At 45.6% G+C, this 27,582-nt stretch overlaps 1 protein-coding gene and 1 long non-coding RNA gene across 4 annotated transcripts; one reads left to right on the forward strand and one right to left on the reverse strand.

Moving 5' to 3' along the window:
* The first annotated feature begins 15 nt into the window (after nucleotides 1–15).
* On the forward strand, nucleotides 16–20,823 carry LOC122446654. The gene is made up of 3 exons (XR_006270955.1): nucleotides 16–119; nucleotides 11,341–11,496; nucleotides 18,620–20,823. It is a non-coding gene; the product is annotated as an uncharacterized LOC122446654 (long non-coding RNA).
* LOC122446631 (SLP adaptor and CSK interacting membrane protein) lies at nucleotides 6,495–25,702 on the reverse strand. Of its 3 annotated transcripts, none has more exons than XM_043477090.1 (5): nucleotides 25,580–25,702; nucleotides 14,793–14,916; nucleotides 12,687–12,750; nucleotides 11,127–11,200; nucleotides 6,495–8,940 (listed from the first exon to the last, which is right to left on the reverse strand). In XM_043477090.1, exons 2-5 carry the CDS (start codon nucleotides 14,902–14,904, stop codon nucleotides 8,729–8,731), a joined length of 462 nt encoding a protein of 153 aa, XP_043333025.1. In that variant the 5' UTR covers nucleotides 14,905–14,916; nucleotides 25,580–25,702; the 3' UTR covers nucleotides 6,495–8,728. The 3 variants fall into 3 exon arrangements, with proteins under 3 accessions (XP_043333025.1, XP_043333010.1, XP_043333017.1); XM_043477075.1 differs by lacking the exon at nucleotides 25,580–25,702 and adding an exon at nucleotides 25,390–25,534; XM_043477082.1 differs by lacking the exon at nucleotides 25,580–25,702 and adding an exon at nucleotides 21,349–21,580.
* Between the last annotated feature and the right edge of the window lie 1,880 nt (nucleotides 25,703–27,582).

The following is a 27,582-nucleotide window of genomic DNA, read 5'->3' on the forward strand; positions in this document are numbered from 1 at the left end:
CATAAGGTAAATATCAATAGGTATCTTCTGCATAAACGAAATCTCTTTGGTGTCCTCAGTCATTTTGAAGAGTATGATGGAGATCTGGTGCCAAAAATTTCAAAAGTCACCGTTGTAGGGTATGTATTCTGCAGTAGGGTTGCTGGGTCATATTCAGTTTTGCTATGTGTGTGTGTTCAGTTGCTTAATAGTGTCTGACTCTTTGTGACCCCAAGGACTGTAGCCCACCAGGCTCCTCTGTCCGTGGAATTTTCCAGGCAAAAGTACTGGAGCGGGTTGCCATTTCCTACTCCAGGGGATCTTTCCAACCAGGGATCAAACCTACATCTCCTGTGTCTCCTGCACTGGCAAGCAGATTCTTTACCACTATCTAGATGTTACCAAACTGTTCTCCATAGTGGCTAAAGCTCACATTTAAAAAAAATCTGTATACAGTTGTTTTTGTTTTCAGGTAAATTTGAAACTGTAAAGAATTATAGAATTGTTATTAAAGTAGGTTAATGATAAAATAGAGATTTGATATATGAAATATTGAATATCTTTTCTAAACAACTGTGAGAAATTCAGGGTACTTTTATTTTTAGAGTACTTTAGAGGAAGAAGTTTTTCCTGGCCACTGAGAATAGCACTGTAGAGTGTAAACATTAAATGTATCAGATTTATTTTTGTTTGGTGCCTCATGGGAGGTAGATGTGTACAAGTTATGCAAATCAACTTTTTTTTTAATCATCAGGGGAATTTCATTTTTCTTAAATTCTACCTTCTGCTATTTTGGTTAAAACCTAAGCCATGTTCCACTGACCCTCAATTTGTTTAAAAAAAATGCTGAGGCATCTAATATTAGAAAAGTAATAATTCAGAACCTGTTAGTTCATAGGTCACTTTGTGAAAGTTTATTTTAAGTAATTCAGCTTCAATTTTAAGCTTGTTTGATTGTGGAATATTTAAATTTTGCAAGTCTAGTTGATTTAATACTTTGCATTAAATTTTGGCAATGAGATGTGAGTAAATATATAAACTTTTACAGTTGGAGGACCAAGATGCAGCAATATTAATTGGCTGTTTCTTACAGTGGTTTTTCAGATAGTGATTTGCACATTCTCATGGTGGTTTAGTTGCTAAGTCGTGTCTGACTCTTTGCAACCCCATGGACTGTAGCCCGCCAGGCTCCTCTGTCCATGGGATTCTCCAGGCAAGAATACTGGAGTGAGTTGCCATTTCCTTCCTCAGGGGATCTTCCCACCCCTGGAATCAAACCCTGGTCTCCTGCATTGCAGGCAGATTCTTTACCAACTTAGCTACGAGGGAGCACTTTGCACACTCTACTGTAGTAGTAAAATGCAATGTGACCACAGTCAGCTGTTACCTGTCTATTTATGGTGGAGGGTTTTCAGCAACCAAGAGTTAATCTAGGTGGGATTTCATTCTGCTATGTGGCCGTGACAATGCAGAGAAGGTGGTTGGGCTAGGTTAGAAACTGATGCCTACAATTCAGGAGACATGTCTGAGCAATCATAACACTGTTGATGCAAAGCACATCACAAGAACCAATGGAAACTGGTTTTTTTGTCTGTTGTTAGGAGATTATCCTTTTCTTGGGCTTCAAAATCACTACAGATGGTGACTGCAGCCATGAAATTAACAAACACTTGCTCCTTGGAAGAAAAGCTATGACCAACCTAGAGAGCTTGTTAAAAAGCAGGGATATTGCTGATAAAGGTCTGTCTAGTCAAAGCTATGGTTTTTCCAGTAATCATGTGTGGATGTGAGAGTTGGACCATAAAGAAGGCTGAGTGCCAAAGAATTGATGCTTTTGAACTGTGATGTTGGAGAAGACTCTTAAGAGTCCCTTGGACAGCAAGGAGATCAAACCAGTCAATCCTAAAGGAAATCAGTCCTGAATATTCATTGGAAAGACCTGATGTGAAGAGCTGACTCATTAGTAAAGACCCTGATGCTGGAAAAGATTGAAGGCAGGAGGAGAAGGGGATTTCAGAGGCCAAGATGGTTGGATGGCTTGATGAACTGTTGATGTCTGCCCTCAACAGAGTGTTAAAAAAATCTCTTTCAAATTAATGCATGAATGTGCGACCCTCCCTAGGTCTCATTTTCTTCTATCAGAAAAATGGCTGAACTAGACGAAGTCAGTCCATCACTGACTTGATGGACATAAGTTTGAGCAAGCTCCAGGAGATGGTGAAGGACAGGGAAGCCTGGCATGCTGAAGTCCATGGGGTTGCAAAGAGTTGGATACAACTGAGCAACTGAACAACAGCAAAGGAAATTATCCGGCTACTAGTGGGGCTACCTGAGGGAACTGTGTCTTCAGGTGAGAAGACTTCAGTCTTCAGTCTATATTGTGTCAGTTGCCAGACTCCCAGCAGGCAATGGTCTGTAGAGTTGTTGATCCATGTGTGAATATGTTTGAAGGTGCAGTTCTATAAGGTGGGTCCTTTTGAAGGGAAGATAAACTAAACCTGCTGGTTTTGGCTTTTAGGATTACTGACTTTATCTGAATCACGTCAAGCAGTAAAAAACTTAGAATTCGTCTAGTTCAGCCATTTTTCTGATAGAAGAAAATGAGACCTAGGGAGGGTCGCACATTCATGCATTCATTTGAAAGAAATTTTTTTTAACACTCTGTTGAGGGCAGCCATCATGAATAAGTAGGCTGAATATATGGTTTATCATCCAAACCTGGACACTTTTGAGAGTTAAACAGAGTGCTGTTAATAATTATGCCAAGGCATTAAAGCCAAAATTCTCCTGGGCAAAAATGAATTTAGAGTCACTCTAACATAATCCAAACCTTCAAGGAGCCCAATATCTGATGGGAAAGAGATGTGTAACCATGAGATGGAGATAGTTATGCATTATGATAAGTATGAGAGAAATATTGGGGGAGGGTGAGTAAAGCCCTCTCGGAAAAAGCAACACCCCAGCTGGGTGCTGAGGAATGAGTCACAGTTTATCCGGTGGAGAAGGGGGAAGGGGTGTTCCCAGCAGAAGGAGGAGACTATGCAAAGCCTTAGCACCATTTCATTCCTTTGGGAGTGCTGCAAGCAGTTTCCTGTGGTCAGGATGCATGGTGGGAGGATAGGAAGTGCTGAAATGAAGCAGGTAGGGACCAGTTATCAGGGCATTACATGGTGTACAAAGGAGTGTAGATTTTAATTGTAGGCATGAGGGCACCATGGAGGGGTTTTAAGCAGAGCCATGATCTAATCATATTTGTGTTTTAGAAAGTTTACTCTGACAGCAAGTGGGAGATGCATTGGGGGAGGAGAGACTAGTCAGGAGGCTTTTGCATTAAGCCAGATGAATGATGGCAAGACCTAGATTAGGCAGCAATGATGAGGATAAGCCTTAATTGGCAGAGTCAAAGACTTTTAAAGAATATTGGCTCAAGTAACTAAAAACTCCAGAGGGTATGCCAGGTTTCAAGCATGGCTGCTTACAGGAGCTCAAACAATGCCATTAACATTTGGACTCTCTTCTTAGCTCAGCATCCTTCATGATGGGTTCTCTCTTGAGAACTTATATCCCCTCAGCTTCAGATCCAGTGAGAGAGGACACCTGCCTTGGTACTCAATGCATCAACCAATCAGTCACTGGGGCCAAGGGAATAAGAGCCTCTGATTGCCCAGACTGGGTCTCATGCTCTAGCCTATGTTAGGGATGAGACTCTACACAAACTGCACCAACAGAGAGAGGAAAAATAAGTGGATCCAATGGGAAAATCAGGAGCTTTTTCTGGAAAGAGTGGAGTACATATTGGGGAGGTGAAGAACACCTACCAGGGAGGCAGAGCTGGACTGACCCCCAGGAAATTGCTCTGATCTCAGTCCATTGGCCACACAGCAAGGTTGGGAAAAGGTCATCCTTAGTCAGAAGGGAGTCATCCTCTTTCTCTTAATTTCCATGGAGGAGGAGGAGAAGAGAGGGACTAACTTGACTGAACTGACTCTAAGAGATTTGCTGAGAATAGGGATGAAGTTATTTTATCTCAAAAGGGAGAGATGAGAGGGAATTCCCTGGCAGTCCAGTGGTTCTTCAGGCTTCTATTGCAGGGGGCATGGGTTCCATCCCTGGTCAGAGAACTAAGATCGCACATGCCACATGTCGTGGCAAAAAAATAGAAATGGCTCCAACCCTCTCTCTGGCCTAAAGTGGCCTCTGGCCTTTGGAATTATTTCAACATAAATTGCAAACACTAGTGTGCCTCCCCTAACTACTTCAGTGTACATATCATTATAGAGTTCAATATTTGTTTACAGTTTTTCTTTTTTTAAAAAAATTTTTTATTTATTTATTTTTGGTTGCACTGGGTCCTAATTGCTGCGTGCAGGCTTTCTCTAGTTGTGTCGAGCAGGGGCTACTCTCTAGTTGCAGTGCACAGGCTTCTCATTGTGGTGACTTCTCATTGCGGTGGCTTCTCATTGCAAAGTGCAGGCTCTAGGGCACTCGGGCTTTAGTAGTTGTGGCACATGGGTTTGGTTTCCCTGCAATATATGGAATCTTCCCCAACTAGGGATCAAACCCATGTCCCCTGCATTGGCAGCCAGATTCTTAACCACTGGACCATCAGGGAAGTCCCAGTTTTTCTTTTGAGGTAAAATTTACTTAGGTTGAAATGCAAAAATCTGAAGTGTGTATTCACTGAGTTTTGAGAAATGCATACACCTGTGTAAACCACACCTGGCGGACTTTTTATTACCATAGAGTAAACAGAAAAGTCCATTACCTTCAGATTTTATCTGAGGGCAGGGAAGAATGAGCCCATCAGAGTGGTTTTCAAAGAACAGCAAAGCCAAGGAGGTGGAAGGAGGAAGATGAAGCCCTTCTCTGATAACTGTCCCACTAGGCCTGCCTGTTCAAGGTTGTCATTACACTGCACGGTGATTCCTTAGAACATAACATAAAGTAGTACTCAGTCACTTTGGGCCCCTGTTAGTGATGCTATTTTTGTTATTATCCTCATTTGATGGCAATTCTTTGTCAATTTTTAATTGATCAAAACCCTGTAAGAAAAGAAGGGTGAATGGTAGAATCTGGACATGACACCTTACCCTGAACACCCTACCAACTCTGAGGTTTTAATTGAAAACCAGCAAATAATGAACAGTGGTATATATAAAAGTGAAGTGATGGTAGATTATCTATTTAGCAGATATTCCTTTCATTCTTCTTGATGGGAAGCCCACTTCCAGCCAGAAAGGCTGAAAATAGGCCTTTCCTATAGCTAGGCATATGAACCAATCCAGACCAACAAGACTTTAGGAAAAGTTGCTGGAAGCTTCTGGGGAAGATTTTCCTAATTAATGGAAAGTTCTAGGGGAGAAAATGCCCCCTTTCCTTCCTAGGTTTATTGTCATAAGAGGATGTGATTGTTAGCTTTCCTTTCATGGGAAAATTCTCTTAGCTTTCTCCTCATGGTGGCAAAATAGCTGCCATGAGGGGAAAGCTAAGAGAATCTAAGAAAAGTCAGCTTATACCTCTGAGTCTTAAATCTGATAAATTCTGGAGTGAGTGCTTACCAAGATGCCTTGGTTTGTGGAGTCATAAATTTCTTACTGTTTAAGTACTTTGCCAACAAAGGTCCGTCTAGTCAAGGCTATGGTTTTTCCAGTGGTCATGTATGGATGTGAGAATTGGACTGTGAAGAAAGCTGAGTGCTGAAGAATGGATGCTTTTGAACTGTGGTGTTGGAGAAGACTCTTGAGAGTCCCTTGGACTGCAAGGAGATCCGACCAGTCCATCCTAAAGGAGATCAGTCCTGGGTGTTCATTGGAAGGACTGATGCTGAAGCTGAAACTCCAATACTCTGGCCACCTCATGCGAAGAGTTGACTCATTAGAAAAGACCCGGATGCTGGGAAGGATTGGGGGCAGGAGGAGAAGGGGACAACAGAGGATGAGATGGCTGGATGGCATCACCGACTCGATGGACATGAGTTTGGGTAAACTCTGGGAGTTGGTGATGGACAGGGAGGCCTGGCGTGCTGTGATTCATGGGGTCGCAAAGAGTCGGACACGACTGAGAGATTGAACTGAACTGAACTGAAGTTACCTTTCATTGGGTAGTCTGTTCCTTGCAGCCTAAAGCATACTAACTGATGCACATGATTTGTAAAATTTGTTGCTAGTAAACCAGAGCATTTCCAGGGAACAATCTTGTCTGTATCACAAAGAAGATCAGACTGTTAACTATTTTAAAGAAAACTAAATTCACTGATTTGGGGCATGGGTAAGTCACCAGTTCTCAAATCAGCCAAGGTGGTAGAACAGGAATTGTTTCCAAAGGATAGTTTTCCATATTTGTAGGGATTTTAACATCATCACTGTTGTTCAGAATGGAAACTGTCTTCTTATTTCTGACTTTATCTATGAGTGTGACGCTGGTGGCTGACTTGGGGTTTCCTGTGGGGCTAGAATACATAAAAATGTTCTGTGAAATTTTGATGTACTAACTATATCATCCAAACTGGGAACAACTTTATTGGTAGAAAACATGGTTTTATTACAGGTGCCCTGTATAAAATCTCAGCCAAGTTACACAGGCCCAGAGGAAAATGATTTGTTTTTGTCACACTGGTAGATTTTCCATTAATGATCAACATTCAATAAATATTTATTAAGTGCCTAATACATGCAAGGGTTTGAGCTGGACACTGGGAATATAGTGGTGAGTCAGAAGGCTTCCACCCCAAAGAGTCCTGAGTTAGGAAGGAGGATAAAGAATTAACTAGGCAATTACAATGCAGAGCAAGAAGTGTTTCATTAGGGCCAGTTGCAGGGAGCAGTGAGATCCCATGAGGTCACTCATGAGTGTTTGGAGGGAGATGCAGGGACAGGACCCTGAGAAAGATTGGCATTGAAGAGATATTTCAGAAGGTGTTCTTGCAAAGATGGAGACAGGCCAGTCAGGCAGGAGGAGAACCAGGAGATGGTGGTGGCCCAGAAACCAAGGAGGAGTTTACACATGTCTGGTATTTGCTTTTTAACTTTTGGTGTAGATGTGGATGGTTTGTGGAAAATTTAAAAGGGAAAGCATGCTTGGTAAATACTTCTATCCTTTAGCCATTTTTCTCCTATAATTCAAAAATATAATTAATTAATTTATGGCTGCGCTGGGTCTTTGTTGCTTTGTGCAGCCTTCCTCTAGTTGCGGCAATCAGGGGCTACTCTCTATTGCAGTGCTTGGGCTTCTCATTGAGGTGGCTTCTCTTGTGGAATAAAAGCTCTAGGGGTACGGGCTTTAGTAGTTGTTGTGTGCGGGCTCTAGAGCACGTGGGTTTTTTCTAGGATTTAAGAAGTGAGTCCTCTCTGGCTCACAGAACCAGAATTCCGTAAGGCCATAGTTAGAGAACCACTGGTCTAAAACAAGGAGGTGTTACAAGGAGTTGGAAGTTTCTATGGAGTCTAGAAGGAGAGAACCTGGGAGGAAGCACATGTCCTCACTGGTCCAGCAGTGGTTAAGTGGTTGAAGGGGATGACAGTTACACGCTTTCCATCTCTCAAGGATGAGCTCAGTCCAGGTGTCACTCCTGGGCCTTTCCACCAGTTCATGCTGCTCGCCCTGCAAGCCTTTTAGCTGGATTTCTCAGGGATTGCTTAGAAGTCAACATCCTGTGAGTCTGGCTAGACAGTGTCAAGTCCTCAGGTGTCAGCAGATCAACTTGAAGGAATCTTTGAGCCTACAAAGGAATCGAGAAGCCTACAAAGCTGACTCAGGCCTTGGCGACCCCACTAGGACACTCGTATAACTGGACAGCAGCCCGCTCCCCGGGTGTATCATTAGGAGTAGCATATTGAACTGGAGTTTCTGCCTCCCAGTCACTCAGGGACAGGAATCTGGCAGGGAGGATATGATGCTGTTTGTCTTGAATGCTACACAAGGGGGGAAGCAGTAATGAAAATATCGGAGGAGGGTATTAAAGACCCTTGAACTCTCATCTTGAATCTGCCACTGACTTGCCCCTTTCTTTCCTGTTCCCTATGATTTTTCCTGGGAAAATCTTCTTTCCTCCAGTACACATATTGCCAAATTGACACCCCTATGGGTAACGTCTGTCCTGTGGTCCAGAAGGTGACTTCTGTTCTTTGCTGATTTTTACAATGCAGTCGGGAAGCAGTGAAAAAACTCTGTCTGGGAACTTGGATCTCTGTGGTTAGTTTGGCTGATGTCATAGAGAAGCCCTGGGGCTTGGGGTTGTGTAGGTGGGGAGGGTTTACAAGAACAAGAAGCACACCCCCACCCTTGAAGAATGCACAAGGCGTGATGTGTGACTTGCGTGCAAGAGTGCTTAGCTGTGACTACCACCCACAGCCCCTCAATGTGTGAGGCGGGTGGAGTGGGTGGGGGCTGTGCAGGGGACGGGAGCCTGGGAGGCTCGTACAATCAAACACCAAGATTTAAGATCACTTAGAACCACACAAACAGGGGAAGAATGCCGGGAACTGAGTGGTTTCTCAGGGCGGAGGGCAGAGGGGAGGGCTTTGCAGGGTCCAGTGGGCCTCCGCATGGAACCTCGCTCAGCAGAAGCCCAAGCCCTGACTCCTCTCCATTCTCAGAGCTGAGCACAGGCAGCTTTCCTCTGGCTGCAGTTATCTGATCACTGATGCTTCTCCATCTGATTCAGAAAGTGTTTATCTTGTAGAGCTCCATAATGTTACCACTGGCTTTTGGACCTGGGCATTTATTGAACTTCAACCATTCTTGATTGTTTTTAAAATAAGCTCTGTGAACCGTCTTCTGCTTGCCAAAAGGAAGAAACCTTTGTTTCAAGATGATGGCTTTCTGTATTGTCAGGGACATCAACATCATCATAGTCTTCCTCAGGCTCAATATAGCTTGGGACGGTGATTGTCTTCTTATTTCTAACTTTATGTACCGAAGAGTATGCAGCTGGTGTGGGCCGACTTGGGGTTTCCTGTGGGGCTGGAATACACAAAAAGGTATCAGATGCAAAGCTAGCGTGTGTTTATGTATTTTTGACCAAGTGGTTCTACATGATTTTCATGGGTTTCAGTGATCCTCCCACATATTGGTGGACCAGATCCCCATTTCACAGAGGAAACTGAGGTCCAGCCACGACACAGTCTCAGACTCACCCCAGTGAGTAAGTGACAAACATCAGTCATCTTGACTCCCTTGTTGCTTTGCCTGACTGCACTGCAGTGGGGGCCATGAGACAGAAGTTCAGACAAGAAACTGACCAGCGCTGGTGGTGGAATGAGTAGTGCTGTGCCTACAGGTTCTAATTCTCATAAGGAAGCGATACAAACAACATCTCCTTTTAGGCACATCCCTCACAACGACTGAACACTGCATTCCAGAACTATCTATAACTGCTCACGTCCGTCACCCCTCTGCTAAGAAGGAAGGGGGCAGTGGTGTCTTCAAAAGGTAGAATTAGCAGAAGATGGGCACATAGCACGTGGACTAAAGTGGGAGGAAAATCTCAGCTCCCCCTTGATGGGGCCTGGAACTGCCTCCCCACAATCACATCTTTTCCTAAGAGAATTTGAATAAGTTCTGCAGCCAGATCCAAGCTCATCTTCAGGATTCAGCAGTCACTAGCTATGTGACCATGAGTAACTCGCTTAACTTCTCTGTGCTTCAATGTCTTCCTCTGTCAGAGGGGCATAATAATATACCTGCTGCATATAGTTGCTGAGAGGATTAAAGGAGACAGTACCTATAAAGTGTCTAGCATGGGACCTGACACACAGTGCCTGCTCAATAAATGCTAGCTAATATTACTACTTATCTGTTCAATTAAAATATTTGCATCCACTATCTACTAAGCTCTAGACACTATTTTTTAAAATATTTGTTTATTTGTTTATTTTAATATTTATTTATTTGGTTGTCCAGGGTCTTAGTTGTGGCATGCAAACTCTTTAGTTGTATGGCACGTGGGATCTAGTTCCCCGACCAGGGATCAAACCCAGGCCCCCTGCACTGGGAGTGTGGAGTCTTACCATGGACCTCCAGGGAAGTCCCTCTAGGCACTGTTCTTAATGGTGGGTAAACAACAGTGAACAAGACAAGAAAGGTGCCTATTTTCTAGAGTTTGTCTTATAATGGAGGAGACAGATAATGGACAAATGAAGGATAATTAAATAAGCTCACTTAGGATAATAGCCATAAGCTTCAAAAGGAGAATTAGAAGGATGGTCAGGAATGAACTCTCAGAGGAGGTAACATTTGAGCTGACACCCAAAGGGTGAAGTAAAGTCAGCAGTATGTAGAGCTTAAGGAAGAATATTCCAGTCAAGGGAACCAGGCAGAGATTTTCTGATACGAAGTGTGAGAAGCCCAGTGTATCTTTATACCCATGCTGCAAGCTGGAATTTTAATATGAATTTATACATTGAATATTAGAAACATTGGTACTTATTTTGTACTTCCACACCCCCCCACCTTAAACTTAATTCATCTCCTTGAAACAGGCTGCTGCCATCTGCAAATTCCAGTATAATAGACTGAAAGTTTGTGTCCGCACAAAGTCCATATGGTGAAACTCTAACCAGCAGTGCAGTTATATTCAGAGATGGGGTCTCCAAATAAGTAATTAAAGTTAAACAAGGTCAGAAGGGCAGGGCCCTGATCCAGTAGGATTAGTGCCCTTCTAAGAGACACCAGAGAGCTCTCTCTCCTCCATGTGAGGACCCAGTGAGAAGGCAGCCATCTGCAAACTAGAAGTATTCTCAACAGACACCAGATTGGCCTGGCACCTTGATCTTGGACTTTTAGCCTCCAGAACTGTGAGAAATTTACCGTCATTTAAGCCACATTGTCTGTGCTACTGTTTTATGGGCAACCCAAGCTGACTGCTTCCCAAGTGGCTTAGTGGTAAAGAATCTGCCTGCTAATGCAGGAGGCACAGGAGAGGTGGGTTCAATCCCTGGGTCAGGAAGATCCCCTGGAGGAGGAAATGGCAATCCACTCCAGTATTCTTGCTTGGAGAATCCCATGGACAGAGGAGCCTGGCGGGCTACAGTCTGTGGGGTTGCAAAGAGCTGGACACAACTGAGCGACTGAGCACAAGCTGACTAAGACGCCAAGACAAATTTATTATTCTACCCTGAATGAGACTGTTATCAGCAAAATATACTCACAGGCAACTTCTGGGGAGAGCATATCCCTGGGGGGCAGAGGGGGTAGTTGAACTGAGAATTGTTCCGTAACATTCCTGGAAGAGAGAAGGAATAGGAGTCAGTGTTTGGTTTTGATCATGCCTGCCATTTAAGAGAAAATGTCAAGGGAAATGGACAGAGTTGAACATTCAAATCTTGGTCCCTAAAGACTGAAAGCATCTCCTTTCTTTTCTAGGTCTTGCATCCCATTGTAACTGTAACTGACATTCTAAAGAAACCATTTCTTTAGCCCAGGGATCATTTGGATTTGAGGGTGTGGAGCAGAAGCATTCTAACTTAAACCACAGAGCTCATCTTCCTGTGTTTACCTCAGCTGGATCAGGAGGGGGAGGTAAGCACCAGGTGTATTTTGATGTGCAAAATGGATGTGCAAAACTCCCAGGTGGCTCAGTGATAAAGAATCACGGGTTCGACCCCTGATCTAGGAAGTCAACATACTGTGGAGCAACTAAGCCCGTGAGCCACAACTACTGAGCCTGTGCCCTGGAGCCTGGGGAGCCACAACTCTGCAACCCGTATGCTGCAGCTATTAAAGCTCTAGAGCCTGTGCTCTGCAACAAGAGAAACCACAGCAACGAGAAGCCCTCACACCTCAATGAAGAGTAGCCCCCGCTCACTGCAACTAGAGAAAAGCCCTTGAAGCAATGAGGACCCAGCATAGCCAAACAAACAAACAAACAAACAAAAAAAACAGGTGTACTCCTAATGCTAAGCATGCACCGACCATGTGACAGCAACATTGGGTATATAGCCTGCTGATGAAAAGATATGTTACTAGAATGTTTATAACAGCACTGTTCATAACAGTGGCAAACTGGATGCTACCCAAATGCCCGTAAGTAGCAGAATGGATAAGTTTCGTCATGGTTCAGTTCCATAGTGGAACACTCTATGGTAGTAAGAATGAACAGTCTACAACTACACACAATGACTCTCACAAAAAAATGCTGAGAGGAAGAGGTTAAACAGTGAATAACACATACTATATAATTCCATGTATATGAAGTATAAAGACAAGGAAAAATGAGCCTATGCTATTTCAAACAGTGATTATCCTTAGGGTTTAAAGGCTGAAAGGGCATCTATGGGATTGAGATGTTGGTAATTTTGTTTCTTGATCTGGGTGCCAGCTACTGGGTCTGTTTAGTTTGTGGAAATTCATTGCATTGTACTCTTACCATATGCATTTTTCTGTATTTATTTTATACTTTGGTAAGAAGTTTCAGGGGCTTCCCAGGTGACTCAGTGGTAAAGAATCTGCCAGCCAAGCAGGAGATGTGGGTTGGATCCTTGGGTCAGGAACATCCCCTGGAGAAGGAATGGCAACCCACTCCAGTATTCTTGCCTGGAAAAATCCCATGGGCAGCGGAGCCTGGTGGGCTACAGTCCACAGGGTCGCAAGGAGCTGGCCACGACTAAGTGACTGAGCATGCACACGCCAGCCAGCTCAGTAGTGCAGGCACAAGAATGGAAGTGGACAGGCGGTTCTCAAAATTAAAAAGCAGGATTCCCCCCACTTACTCATACATCATTTCTTCATCTCTCGGCTTTTGTTTCAAGGACTTGGAAATTTCCAGTTTCTTGCCTAAGGAAAAAAAAAACAAGCATATTCATTTAGGAATTGTCCAAAATTGTGATCTTTAGCGTTTAGAAGAGATCAGAGAATGGGCAGGTTCAGGATAGTCAGAAGAAGAACCATCCAGACAAAACAGACTTAGGGGCACAGAGCTCATAAGTGATAGAGTCAGAATGTCATCCAGACCGTCTGACCTCAGAGTCTGGGACTAATCCACTGTGGGCTGTGGCTGCTCCCTCATTGCCTGGTACTGTGTCTACCTAGCATATAGTTGTCACTTGGAAATACTAGTTGAGTGAATAGTCAAAAGCATTAATGGGAGAAAATGAGATGAAGAATGGGAATAGCAGTTTGTAAACTGATATGCTGGACATGTAAGTTATTATTAATTATAACCTACTTGTTAATAGGAGTGGGTCAAGATAAAAGAGAATAAGTATAAGTTTTTGTTCAGGGTCATATTTTGTCCATATCTAAAAGCAAAATGTTTTGGGACTTCCCTGGTGGTCCAGTGGTTAAGAATCTGTCTTCCAATACAGGGGACATGGTTTGATCCCTGGTCAGGGAACTAAGATCTCACATGCTTCGAGGCAACTAAACTGGCACACCACAGCTAGCAAAAGCCTGTGCAACCAAAATTGAAACAAATCAAAATTTAAAAAATGAAATACTTAAAAAAGGCAAGTGGATAGAGGACTATAGTGGCTAGAATATACTTTCTGTATTTAAAAAACCTAATTACCATCAGGGGGTGGAGGGGAAAGGACTTTGAATGGGGAGCCCAGTGTACCCGATTTTTGGTTCAAACTCTGCCACCAAGTCCTAGGAGACCCAAACCAAGGATTTGCCTCTCTTTGAACCTTGCTTTTCTTATCTCTAAAGAGAGATTGAGAAGAATGACAGAAGCTTTCATTCCTGAGCAGCCCTGACCTTCCAGCACTGGTTCAGCAGGACCCTGAGGCCATGTCCAGATGCATCAGGAGGACAGGACCCTGATCATGGAGGGATGCCCCCTAGGTGCCCCAGGGCAAGACAGCCATACTTCTCAGAACATTTACCATCCCCAGGTATACTCCAGGCCTAGGTCATTAGGTAAGGGGTAGGATCTTAAGAAAACTCTCTATTGAACCAGAATTTCATGTTTTTGGAGATGAGTATTAAAGTAGAAACTCACTTGTAGATAGTCTAAATTTACATTAATCCTCCAAGAAGCTGCTTATTTATGTCCAAGTGTGCTAAGAACCTCTATATATAATACCCCCAAATTCAGAGTATGATCTTAGAATAGGCAGTCACGGTGGTCAACCATGAAATAAGTCCATTTTTCATGCCTGAAGACTTTTTTTATACCACACTTCAAAATGTGAAGGTACACTATGGGGTAAGGTGAGAGATGGAAAACTCAAATTAGGACTTTTTTTAAGATAGCTCAAAAACACTCAGTTTTTAATTTTTTTTTTTTTTTTTTTGGCATCTTGCATGTCATGTGGGATCTTAGTTTCCCGACCAGGAATCAAACCCATGCTCCCTGCTTTGGAAGTGTGGAGTCTTAACCATTAGACAGTCAGAGGTGTTCTAAGATATTTTTAAAAACTACTTTGTGGAGAATGATTGACATACAAAACGCTATACGTATTTCATGTATACAACTCAATGCATTTGGAATCAAGACAGTTTTTGACATTCCATGCACTTGTACTCTCAAGTTCCAGAGGTAAGTTGCTATGATCAGCAGCCACATTGGAGAGAGATAGCACTAGAGAACAGCGTGCCTTGAAACTGATTCTGCTTTTACCCAAACCATGAAGGCTGGAAGAGTTCTTGGAGATTAAGTAACCTCCCTCCCTTCACTGCGCAGAGGGAGAAATTGAGGCCCAGAGACACATATTAGTAGCAGAGCTAGGACTCAGACCCAGAGTGCATGATGCTAAATCCAGAGTTCAGCCCATGCAAGCCCAGAACTAATCTTTGTGCCCTAAAGAAGCCCCAGTGCCCTGACAACCACCTCTTCCATCCCCTCCCTCCACCTGCCCAAGGGGGAGGGTCATTACCTTGTCTAAACAGACACCTACAGACACAGAACAGGATGGTGCCCAGGCTCACAGAGGTAAAGATGATGGCCACAGCCAAGATGATCCAGAAATTGTCCTTCCACCAATCCATGGCCTTGGGATCCTGAGAAGAATGGAGGGAGAGGATAAGACATGAGTGAAGGTCTTCTTGGCAGGGTGGAGGCAGTTATCTACCGCGTTGTGCAGCTACATCTGCTTAAGGACCAGGCAGGCGTTTGTTCACAATCAAACCCTGCTGATTTGCAGCTGGGAGACCTCAGGCAAGTGATTAACTTTCTCCAAGCCTCAGTGTCCTCACGTGCAATATGCAAGTGATGCTGTCTACTATCTTACAGGGAATGTACGAAAATTAGAGGTAAGACATGTACTTATCAGTTACTCTAGAAACTGTAGACATAATCACTGCTTTTCTTTACACTGTCAAACATGCAGCAGGAAGGGGAAATGCCATTTAAAGCAGTAACTGACAGCAGTTATTTTTATGTCAAAGGGACTAGACTCAATTCATAACAGGGCGGATAGAATTTTGAGAGCTATTTTTGGGGTGCGGGGGAGTGCTTCTCTGGTGTCTTAGATGTAAAGAATCTGCCTATAATGTAGACCTGGGTTCAATTCCAGGGTTGGGACGATCCTCTGGAGAAGGGACTGGCAACCCACTCCAGTATTCTTGCCTGGAGAATTCCATAGATAGAGGAGCCTGGCAGGCTATAGACCATGGGGTTGCAAAGACTCGGATACAGCTAAGCGACTAACATTTTCACTGGTGTTTTGAGGTGGAGGTTAGAAAAATACCTTGATGGATCTCTTTGAGTGAGGCATGATTAGAGGGAGAAAGACGCAAACTGAATTAGTCTGGATGAGAAAAGATTTGTTTCCGTTATAGGTTATTACAAGATGTTCTCTGTGCTATACAGTAACTCCTTTATATATATATATATACACACACACACACACAGTAAATACTTTGTATATAGTAGCATGTATCTGTTAATCTGATATTCCTAGTTTATCCCTCTCCTCCTTCCCCTTTGGTAATTATAAGTTTGTTTTCTAGTTCTGTGAGTTTGTTTCTGTTTTGTAAACAAGTTCATTTGTATTATTTTTAAAAATTCCACATCTAAGTGATGTCATATGGTATTTGTCTTTCTATGTCTGACTTATTTCACTTCGTGTGTTCTTCTCTAAGTCCATCTGTGTTGCTGTAAGTGGTAATATTTCATTCTTTATGGTTGAGTAATATTCCATTGTATATATGTGTGTGTGAATATATATGTATACCTCCACACGTTCTTCATCCATCTCTCTGTTGATGGCCACTCAGTCTCTTTTCTCTTACTTAAATGTCTCCTAGTTCTTAGTCTAACTTCCCCCTCATGTTTTCTATCTCTTTGACTTTTTCTTTTACTCCTGACGGATTTCTCCAAGGAGAAACATAAACATACTCTTTAGAGCTATAGAGACACACATCAGGCAGAGTTAAAAGCTGTTGCATCTGAAGAGCATGACTGGGTGTTGGGAGGGAAGCATGAGGCCTGGCAGCTGTGACTGTTCTCTGTAAACCCTCCGAATTCTTTGCTTTTTTATCTTTTTTAACTTTTGCATTTACTTTTATAACACTGATAAGAGTCAATCAACCATTTAGTGTAGCTTCCTTTTGTTCAGATTTCAAGTTCAAAGAGATTTTATTCTCATCAGATTCTTGGGAAAGAAAGAGGAAATAGGGTGATGTCAGAAAGTGAAACTATGGGTCATTTTTCAGAACTATGCTAAGTGGTAAATATTCTGCAGTTCACACAAATTGAATGGCTTTGATTTCCCATCAGATGTTTTGAGCATGTTTAGTGCACCAAGAGCTTTCTCATCACTCACCTTCTTTCACCCTCACCACCACACCCTTTTCTAGACAGGGCCTGAGACAGAGGTGTAGTGACCTCCCTCAGGTCACCCAGGTAGGAGGGAGGGCGGAACGCTTCCTCTCTGTGTCTCAGGGCCTTCCAGTGTCAGGATGCCTCAGAATCAGCAAGGAGAGGCCAGATGGAGGTCAGGATATCTCACTTGACTTCAAAAGGAACTTCGCTGTGGTAGTCATATGGTGCTGTGGGTGCCCAAGGCATTCCCCAGAATGAATGATCAGGGCTTGAGAATGAAAGTACCAAGTGCCTCATAACCTAAGATCGGAGAAATAGCTCTTCCCCCATGAACTGCCGACAGGTGCCTTTTTGACAGAACCAAGATGAGCAGGTCTTTTTGGGAGCATGCAGCTGAGGAAGGGGGCTATTAATAACCACATCCCAATGGGTGTCCCCCCACCCCCGAGAGAGGGGACAGGAGCCCTGGGGAGAGACGGCAGGGAGTAGAGCTGGTGGGCAGTGCGTCACGGCTGTGCAGTCCAGCTCAGGCTCTGGAAAGTATGCAAACTGAATCCCACTTGTGTTGTCAGGCCTGGAGTAGATAAGGTCATGGGGCGCAGGCTTCCTGAGAGCTACTGAAGCATCAGGTAAAGAGGTGTTTACATGAGAGGAGGCTGGCAGCCAGCCCAAAGGTGCAGCCCAGTCTCTCAAGGGACCCCAAGGGACTCAAGGGCCAGGGGTGAGTCTCCACCCAACACCACAGACTCGATCAGCAGCAGTGACCCAGCGAGGGGAGACTTCCTGTGGAGAATTGTCTGTCCCTGTCTTTCCTCCTCAATCCCATACCAGGGGGGATAAGGGCAGGGAAGGGTGCTTAGGAAGCTGAGGCAGCCTTCACCCCTCACCCCACTCTCTACTCCCCTTGCTGGGCAAAGCAGGGAGCTTTGAGTCAAAGATGAGACGGAAGTTTTTAAATGAGCATGACTAAATTTTTAAAACGGAAATGAGTCTGCTTAGTAATCAAAAAAGTAATACAAGTTTTGGGGTTGGACCAAAATGTCACTGGGGGAGGCCTCTCCCTGTTGGAACAAGGCAGGAACCCAGGCAGTAGAGTTGTTAGAAACAAACCGCGTCTGTTCACTGTGGCCGCTCCAACAAATCACCGTGGATGCCGTGTCTAAAAACAACACAGAAATGTCATCCAGCCAAGTTTCTGGATAACACAACAGCCAGCATGTTGCCATTGGGCAGGGCTGGCCCCTTCCGAAGGCCCCACTGGAGCTCCTTTCAGCTTCTGGAGGTTGCTTGTGTTCCTTGGCTCACAGCCCCTTCCTCCATCTCCTTGCATCTCTCTGACAGTCCTTCCCCAGTCACATCTCACCTCCTCTTGTTGCCTCCCTCTCCCCCTTATAAGGACTCTTGTGATTACAATGGGCTTCCCTGGTGGCACAGCGGTAAAGAACCTGCCTGCCAATCCGGGAGATGTGGGTTTGATCCCAGGGTCGGGAAGATCCCCTGGAGGAGGAAATGGCAACTTGCTCCAGTATTCTTGCCTGGAAAATCCTATGGACAGAGGAGCCTGCCGGGCTACAGTCTGAGGGGTCACAAAGAGGTGGACATGACTCAGCACGCATGCATGCTGTGGTTACATTGGGCTCACCCGGATAATCCAGGTTCATCACCACATCTCCAGGTCAGCTGATTTGCAACCTCAGTTCCACTTGTGACCACAGTTCTTCCTTGCCTTGTAATCTGACATAACCACAGGTTCCAGGGGTTGGGATGTGGACACCTCAGGGTGGGTGAGACCACCACACAAACTACCTCATGCTCATACTGCAGGAAGATGAGACTCTAGTGAAAGTGGTCTCATGGGTTTATACATTATAAAAAAAAATTTTTTTTAATCGGGTTTTTTTTTTTTTTTGCCTTCTATTGATGTCTCTGGAATCAAAGGGGAAAAGTCAGCAATGATCCTGCCATCTCTGACCAGAAGTCCGCCACAGAGTGCTCGATGTTGCTGGCCCAGGGAAGCAGCAAGAACCCACCATAAGGCTGGGACAGACGTGGGTCTCTGTGTCTGGGAGGGGACTGCCACATGGGAGGGGACATTTTTGTTCTCAAGAGTCTGAGGTCATTGGAAGTTTCTCAAGGCTGGACTTGGACTCAGAGATAAGAGAGGGCCTTGTGAGCCAGAGTGGGGGCTCATGGTGCAGTATGGACCAGAGGAGGGAAGGATTCAGTGTGGCCCCAAAGCTGATCCAAAGCTGAGCCATAGGTCAGCAGGTCCTGGGCCCGGGGAGGGTGAGGTGCTGAGTCTACAGATACAGGTTAGGGGTCTGGGCTGCCAGGAGGAGCGCAGGGCCTGACCTCAGTTCCCGTCAACCGGCGGAGCATTTGGTGGACACCACAAATGGAAGAAAGAAGAGTCAGAAGAACAAGGGAGCTGCCTTTAGTCATTAGCTATTGAGGACCTTGGTATGTCAGACCCCAGGGCAAGAAATTGAGGAAGAGTGGAAATTCTCAACCTGGGGCCTCACCATTGGGACTTTGTTTCAGTAAAGTTCTCCAGATGATGCTACTGGGAGGCCAATGTTGAGAACCAATGACATACATGTTATCACTTAATCCTTATAACCTGGTTTGGGAGGTGTTATTATTACTCCCATTCTACAGATAAAAAGAGAGAACTCAGAGGGTTTAGGCAATTTGTTAAAGGCAGCATGGCTAGTAGCTGACTAGTCTAAGATTGCAGCAAAGCCTGGTCTGATGCCAAAGTTGATGGTGTTTTTACTCTGTCAGATTTACACCAAGTTGATAAATACTTCTGGTCATAACAGAACTGAAAGCAGAACCCTCGGTCAAGAAATTCCAATATTGGCAAGACCTCCACCTTGAGTTGTGACTTGTTCCAAATAAAAAGAACCTCAATATGAAAATGCATCTTAGAAAAGTAACATACATTATATGCTACCTTACCATGAGTTCAACCACACTGTACGGCCGGTCATAATCATAACCCCCTTTTAGAGAAAAGAGAACAGAAGTTTAGACGAGCTCAGTGAACTTGCCCAAGGTCATAAGTGGAAAAAATCAGAAGCTAAGCCCAGGACCCTTAATTGTGATCACCAAGCCAGAGCTTTGGGAAATGCACTAAAATACAGATAGATACCACAGTCTGTGTCCCAACTCTACTCGCAATTCTGATGTGTAACTCTGGTGTGGGACTCGGGGCTCAGCATTGTTAACACGTACTCCAGTGGGTTCTCAGGCCTCGGGGAGGAACACTACATCCAGCCAGCCTGCAGAGCCCCGAGCTGTGGAGGTGAGGAGGCTGGAGGCTTGTTCCTTGCAACATTCACAGGCGGTAGAAACAGCACTAAAAGAAGAAGGCGGCACTAAAACAAACCCCTTGAACCCAAAGACCTCTCCTGTTTGCTTGTCACAGGGCTGATGGAGCTCCATCGTCAACAAGTCACTCTCTTCAGAGCAAAGTTCTATGCTCCCTCCTCTCCCTACTTCCCCTCCATTTATACCCATTTGCCTGACACTGGCATTGATATCCTCAATGAGGGTATCATACCCTCATTGTGCCAGACACTGAGGAAAAGGAACTGATTTTCACTAGGGTGTGAGTGACTTCATGGAGCCTCAGGACTCCTTCCCCAGGGCGCTGGCAGGAGCAGGGGGATCCTAGAACCTTATCCAAAGTCCTTAGAGGATAGTCATAGGCATCGGAGTGAAGTTCCTGCAGGGCTAAGGTGACCTGGGAAGACCTGCTGTCTGCCCATCGTCCTCCCTGCTTGTCCTCCCCTCCCAGCTTCACAGACGCTCCTCGCCCCAGAGCTCTGTGTCCTGCACTCTATGGACCCGCTTCTTCTCAATCACCCTGTCCTCAGACAGACTTTGCATCTCAGTCACTCCTCTGATAACAGCTTAAAGAGAGTGCCAGTCAGCTTGATGAAAGCCCAGAAGGCAAGGGAAGCCTGAATTTCAAGAAGGGGGAAAAGTGAGATCGAGGAAAGATTGTTTAAAATACAGGGACTCAGTGTGTTTATAAACTGTGAAAGTGTCAGGAAAAAGGACAAAATGAAATATAGGCAGAGAAAAGAGAGCAAAAGCTACCTTCCGGGGCTCAGATGGAAGAATCAGCTTTTAAAAGGGAACAAGGATGGAGGGAGGGCTGTGCTGTTCAACAAAGCCAGACTGGGATGAGAGGGCAGGAAGCTGACCAGAAAGCTCCTGTTCTGAGTTAGGAAGAGTCGACAGGCAAGGTGCTGGGGGCGGCAGGGTGAGAGGCAGACAGCCCTGCCTCCCACTCCGCAACATGCTATGATCAATATTCAAAATGCATCTTTTTTTCTCCAACTGAGCCTGCCTACACTTACTGTGACAGCTGTCTGATGGTTTATTTGCTGTTCATCATCTCCCACACTGGCTGTAAGCTCTTGGAGAGCAAGAATCTTGCTGCTCCCTCTACCACTCTTTCTAAATGCCCAGAACATCACCTGGAATGCAGTGGGAGTGCCATACGCATCTGTGAATAAATGAATGAATGACTGACAGCCCCACCTCCTTCCCCCTTTCCTTGTCGTGGGCAGGCTTCCCCTCTAATGATGCAGTAGGCGGTTTGGATCCAGAGTCTGAAATTCAAGTGCTGGCATTCTAGTTCTAAAGCACCTCACCTGGACACAAGAGCTTGGGCAGGCTCCCTGCTCTCCCCCTGCCTCTGGTCGTGGACTTCAAGCGGCTGGCTGGGAAGCAGAAGCCAGGCAGACAGGTGTGGAGGGTGGAGCGGCAGCTTCTCTCTCTTGGCGGCGCCGTCCTGTCCTCGGTAGCCTAAGGCACTCAGTTCTGAGTAGGGTCAGGGTGGGAGAGCCACTAAAAGCAACTACCAGCCCAGCTCTGACTCACTTCCCCAAAAGGCGTTTCCGGGGAGTCAGTGGCAGAAAACAGATTCACTCTCCATTACCAGGAATTCTGGAGACTGTGACTTTATTCAAGAATTTGCTTTTTTTTTTTTTCTTTAACCAAGTTCCTCCGAGTTAGATGTACAATTTACAATGTGACAGCTACACATATATTGACATAAATAAAATGTTTCACAAAGTGTCTTCAGGACACGGGGTGTGCTCCAACTCACAGTTTCTCATCTACGCTAGCCTATTTCATAAGAAGTCCTGAGTGTCAGCCTCTCAATTTATTTCAAAGTGTATTAACGGTCATGACCTGTGTATTGAAAGACTTGAGTTTTTCTCGTGAAAAATAAGTGACCTAAAATAGCCATGAGTCCCAAGAGGTGTGGTTGGAATGCGTGTGTTGGTGGGGTGAATTAGAGTTTCAGAAAGTTAGAGTCAGAAAAAGGCTTTGTGGGAAGAGGTGGACTTGCAAATAGCTTAGCAGGAAGTTGGGGAGATGTGAATATGAGTCCAGTTCCTTACTCTCTGCCTTTATGGACACAAATCCCTCTCCCAGAGGCCTGCCCTGTCCAAGACCGCAGCCACTGGCCCCGTGGGGCTCTTCCTCTGAGCACTGGCTAGATGGCTAGTTGGGTATGTGCTGCAAGTGCGAAATACACGCTGGATTTCAAAGACTTGGTACAGAAAGAACATAACAGATCTCATTAATAAATGTTTATATCGGTTACATGTTGAAATGATAGTATTTTGGATAGAGTGGGTTAAGTAAAACCCATTAATAAAACTAATTTCAGCTTCCCACCCCTTTTTAATTTACTCCCACCCAAACTGTAACACTGTTTCATCCCTGGGTTTGTGCAGTGTGGAACAGAGGCTCACCCTCAGGGGCTCAGAGCAGGGCTGGCCTCCTGCAGAACCCACAGAAATCTGAGGGACAGCTTTGCACTTTGCAGGGTGTGGAATGAGGGTCTGAGCTGCTCTCCGTCTGCATCTCAAGTGTCTGAGAGACTCCAGATAATACTGAGGCAACACCTGCCAGCGAGCATGAGCTGTGCTTGCCCAAATTCATCTCTAGTTCCCAGACGGTCACTGCTCAGGCTTAGTGAGGCCAAGTTCCCACTGGACCCTGCCCCGCTGTTGTCAGCACCAGAAATGGCTGTCTAGATAGTTGATGGCCACCTGAAATCCAAATGTGAGATTTCCCTGGAGGTCCAGAGGTTAAGACTCCGTGCTTCCAAAGCAGGGGGCGTGGGTTCGACCCCCGGTCAGGGAACTAAGATCCCATATGCTGTAATGGTGCAGCCAAAATAAATTAAAAAAGTAAAACTCAAGCATGCCTGGGGAAGGGTGAGAGCAGAGTATTAAAAGGAGTTCAGTTTCTCTTGTCCCTCTCTCTGTCCTTCCACTTCTGTGAAAGGTTAAATATAAGTCCTAGAGAGCTAAAGAGGAGAAATCAAGCCAAACATATCCTTTTTCACATGTACTTCCCTCAGTGTTACAGCTTATCACACCAGCTCTCAAATTAATCTTGTCTGATTTATTTCATTACAGGGCTTGACTGTTCATATACACTCACCCGTCATAGTTTATTGCCCCTGTGGCCACAGTTAGGAACTGCATCTACTTGCTAGCAAAAATGAAAGATAACCATAAAATTCTATCATGGCAAAGCTGTGGTGAAATGGACCCTCCCACAGGGCCAGTGATAGTACACATTAATTTTAAATAAAATTTTGGAAAGAAAATAGTACATTTAAAAAACTATCACACCCTTTAATTCTACAATATCATTTCTCGAAATATAGCCTGAGAAATAATCTGAACAAAGTAAAACCCTACGAGGACAACCATGTGCACCTTCGTAGAGATGAACAGGGAGCAGCCCAGCAGTCAAATGGGGGTCTCTTGGGGAAGAAAATCACACAAGGGCTACTTGATAGGGTGTGTGTGTTAGTCAGTTGTGTCCGGCCCTTTGTGACCCCAACGGACTGGGGCCTGCCAGGCTTCTCTGTCCATGGGATTCTCCAGGCAAGAAGACTGGAGACTTGATAGGATAGGATGCAGTAATTAAGGAATCATTAGGAAGAAAGCATCATGAACTACTGAGAAACCACATAAAATGAAAGGAACAGAATACTGACTTATATCTAGACTATAGCCACATCTTGTAACATTACTTGAAGATGTGATAGGAGAATGGCTGGGAGAAAGCACAGAAAAGTGAATTTAGATTGTTCAGTGCATGAGAGTAGGATCCTTCTTTCTTTCCCTCCCACCCAAAAGCAAACACATTTTCAAAACTTTAGGCATCATGTTTTACAAGAGCTTCTGCTCCCTGCTCTCAAATAGGTCAGTTTTCTAGTATCTTCGAGAAGTTCGGGGTGATGGGTTAGCAGAGCCTTCCAGGGCTGCAGGTCATTCAGGATTCTTAGTGAGTTTACCCCAGGATTTCTACAACCCACGAGTCCTTCCTTGGGTCCAACCAAGTTTCTACTTGCCTTTGCTTGTAAGTAAGTGTTAGTCACTCAGTCACGTCAAACTGTTCAGGACCCCATGGACTGTAGCCCGCCAAGCTCCTCTGTCCATGGAATTCTCCAGGCAAGAATACTGGAGTGGGTTGCCTTTCCCTTCTCCAGGGGATCTTTCTGACCCAGGGATCAAACCCAGGTCACCTGCATTGCCGGTAGATTCTTTACCGTCTTAGCCACCAGGGAAGCCCCTTGCTGTTGCTTACTTTTCCCTATTCGTTTGGCTCTGAGAATGTAAGGGAGACTTAAACCTGTCACCCAGGGGCTCTCTGGCAGCAGTGCCAGCCTCATGTTGAGTAGATGGAAGAGATCAGGGATGCTGGTGCCCTGAAGACAGCAGTGACATCTGTATTTCTATGTGTAGAATGTAATTACATCAAAATAAAACATAGGTAACTTTCTGAAACAGCTACGCCTAAGAAAAAATGACTGGAAGGCAAGACAGCATCACCTTCTTTACGTGATTGTTGTGAGGTGGTGGGATCAAGGGTCATTGTTTCCCCTATTGCTTTGCAGTCTTCTAATTTTCAGAAAGAGAAAAAGAAAGAGGTGCTAAAAAAATTATTAAAAAGAAGCTCCCAGCCCTTGTCATCTGCAGGCTCAACAATCCCCACTTCTGATGCTTCCCCAGAGGTCCACACATGCAGAGGGACCAGGAAAGGGAGTGACAGGAGGGACAACTGACGCATGAGAAGGTGGAAGTGAAAACGACAAAGCTGAACCCAGGCCCCCACCGCAGTAATTTTTTCCAGAGGGCGAGAGTAGATGGCTCAATGGAGGTCTTGACCCTGAGGCCTCTAAAAGAGAGGTCCTCTAAAAGAGAAGTCCCTGAATGCTAGAGATACAGTGACAAAGACACCAGGACTGTTGGTGCTCATCCCAGGGCTTCGTGGGGGGGAGCCCAAGTTCACAGAGTCAGTGCCTCGATCCCCACCCTCCCTCCAGCACAGACCCACTGAGGGTCCTCGCACGGGTCAGGTACCCAAACTCACCATCAGAATCCAGAGAATGACTACAACCTCCTCACAGTACACAGTGTCTCACTCCCAGGCATTGCATCAATCCAGCCTGAGAAGCAGGCCTCTTCATGACCCCACCACACACACGAAGAGGCCCCAGGAGCTGGAGATGACCTTGAGGTCATCCAGCCAGACACCAGCAGGGTGGTTTCTTCAAGGCCAGTTTTTCTCCAGCCCCACCAGTGGTCCCCAGGTCCCAGGCTACAATCCCCCGGCCCAGCCCTGACGGTCACCTGCCTTGACAGGGCCCAGATGCTTACCTGAGTTGCAGGAGGTCCAGATGTGAGCGGCTGAGGGGCCATCAGTGCTCTGAAGGCCGTGGCTCAGCACAGCTGGGGAGAGGCAGTCCCTCGCCCACAGGCCTTCTACCCAGCCCGAGCTGTGAGTGCCAGCCTGACCACACTTCCCCTTTACGCTCAGCCCACCAGGGAGAGGCCCAGACATCATCACCTAGCAACCAATTCCTCTTCTAGGAGTCAGATTCTTCTTGCTGCTCCTGTGTTCCCGCAAGGCCCACCAGTGGACCATCCTGTGGTGGAGAGGTCGGGGCCCAGGGTTGGGGGGGTTTCCCCACAGACAAGCCTGCCCTGAGCACCCTGGAACTCCAGAAAACCTAAGGGAATCTGACAACCCCCCAGACTCAGAGACAGACGTGGGTTAGAAACCAGTTCACATGTATTAATATAAAGGCTGTCCCCCAAGGAAGACAGCTCTCATAAGCCCCCGGGGGGCCCTGGTGCGCTGACCCAGCTTTTGCTCCTGTTTCTGAGGGTGTGTGATACACTGCATCAAGAAGTGGGTCCAACTGACCACTGGACTGAATCATCTTCCCCACAACACCACTGCCCCCGAAATGGGGGCCGTGGGTGGGGAAGCCAGCCAACCATTCTGTGGAATTGACTGTTCTGACTGAGTGGTCACGTCAGTAAAAATAGCCAAACTGGTATGCATTGTGTCTGCCCGGGGTGAAAAAGTTCTGATTACTTTCAACCATAATGACAATACCCTGGGAGGTCTGGTAAATGTTTAACAACAGGAGAGACAAAAAAGATTCCTGAAATTTGTAGTGTTTGCTTATTTCCATGACATAAATATCCTCACCGGGGCCAATTTGAAGTAACTGACAAGAGTCACTGGATTTGGCACTGGGAGGGGACACACACAATTGTCAGCTCACCACAGAAGTGACAAATCCCACTAGGGAGTATCCTAAAGTAGGTGGCCAATACTTTGGCCACCTGATGCAAAGGACTGACTTCTGAGACCCTGATGCTGGGAAAGATTGAAGGCGGGAGGAGAAGGGGACGACAGAGGACGAGATGGCTGAATGACATCACTGACTCAATGGACATGAGTTTGAGTAAACTCCGGGAGTTGGTGATGGACTGGGAGGCCTGGTGTGCTGCAGTCCATGGGGTCGCAAAGAGTCCGACACGAATGAGTGACTGAACTGAACTGAACTGAGGGAGTATCCCCATTCTGGGAATCAGGACCCCAAACCGGTACTCTTATCTCACCTTATCTTCACTTATTTGAAAGATTATTGTCTCCATTTTACAGGTAAGAACATCAAGGTTCTGGGTGGTTACATCAAGAATCAGCTCTGCACAGCCCAGGAAAGACCTTCAACCCAGGTCTGTCCATTTGCAAAAGTCTAGGTTCTTTCTTATCAAGGTTGACCCAAAACTTAGCTGCTCAAAAACTTCTCTAAGAGCAAACGGTAAATGATCTTTTGAGAAGTGAATAAATGCTTTGATAGGTAGAACTTATCTTCTGCTACTCCTTGGTGACTCCTTGGTTTATGTCTCACTGACTCCTGCCATAACTGATTTTGCTAAGCCTTTGGGATGGCCATGTTCAGCTGAGATGCAGTGAACTTGGTCCGCCCACTGCTTCCCACAACGCACTTGGCACCACACGTCCAAGCAGGGGCGTCAGGACGTCCAAGTGCCGGACGCTGTCTGCCAACAGCTTCCTACGTGACCCCTTAGCCTCCCTGGGCCTCAGGCTCCTTGTCTGCAAAATAGAAGAGTTTGATAAACAGGAAGGTGCTTCAGAGATTGCGCCATGAATCTCTATTCCATTATTGTCTGGTCTCTGCAGCTGGGACAGGATACCTCCTCAACCACCCTCCTCAACCCTGGACCTCAGCACAGATCTGGGCACAACCAAAAATGCCTAATGGATACGTGCCGACTGAAAAAAGAAGCCAAGTCATCTACAGGGAAAATAAGTGAGTTACATACCCAAAGGAGGCAACTCCATTCTAGCAACCTTGAGGGCCTACTTTGCCAGGTCGCATGCTGGTGGTTTGAGGGCCAGAGGGAAGAATGAAACACAGCGCCGGCCCTCAGGAAAGCCTCTCAGGTACAGAAGGAAGCCGGAAACAATATAATGCTGGCGAGGTTCAATGCGCTTTGCTGTGTGCCAGGACTCTGCTCTGAGCTGAGCAA

The sequence above is a fragment of the Cervus canadensis genome, chromosome 1 (genome assembly GCF_019320065.1).
Source record: "Cervus canadensis isolate Bull #8, Minnesota chromosome 1, ASM1932006v1, whole genome shotgun sequence".
NCBI classification, from domain to species: Eukaryota; Metazoa; Chordata; class Mammalia; order Artiodactyla; family Cervidae; genus Cervus; species Cervus canadensis.

Coding starts and splice junctions, on each gene's coding strand:
- LOC122446631 (XM_043477075.1), bottom strand. CDS start 25,431: ATGGCCCCTCAGCCGCTCACATCTGGACCTCCTGCAACTCAG. Junction 11,201..12,686: donor GATGAAGAAATGATGTATGA/GTAAGTGGGGGG, acceptor TCTCTCTTCCAG/GAATGTTACGGAACAATTCT. Junction 8,941..11,126: donor GCTCTCCCCAGAAGTTGCCT/GTGAGTATATTT, acceptor TGTGTATTCCAG/CCCCACAGGAAACCCCAAGT.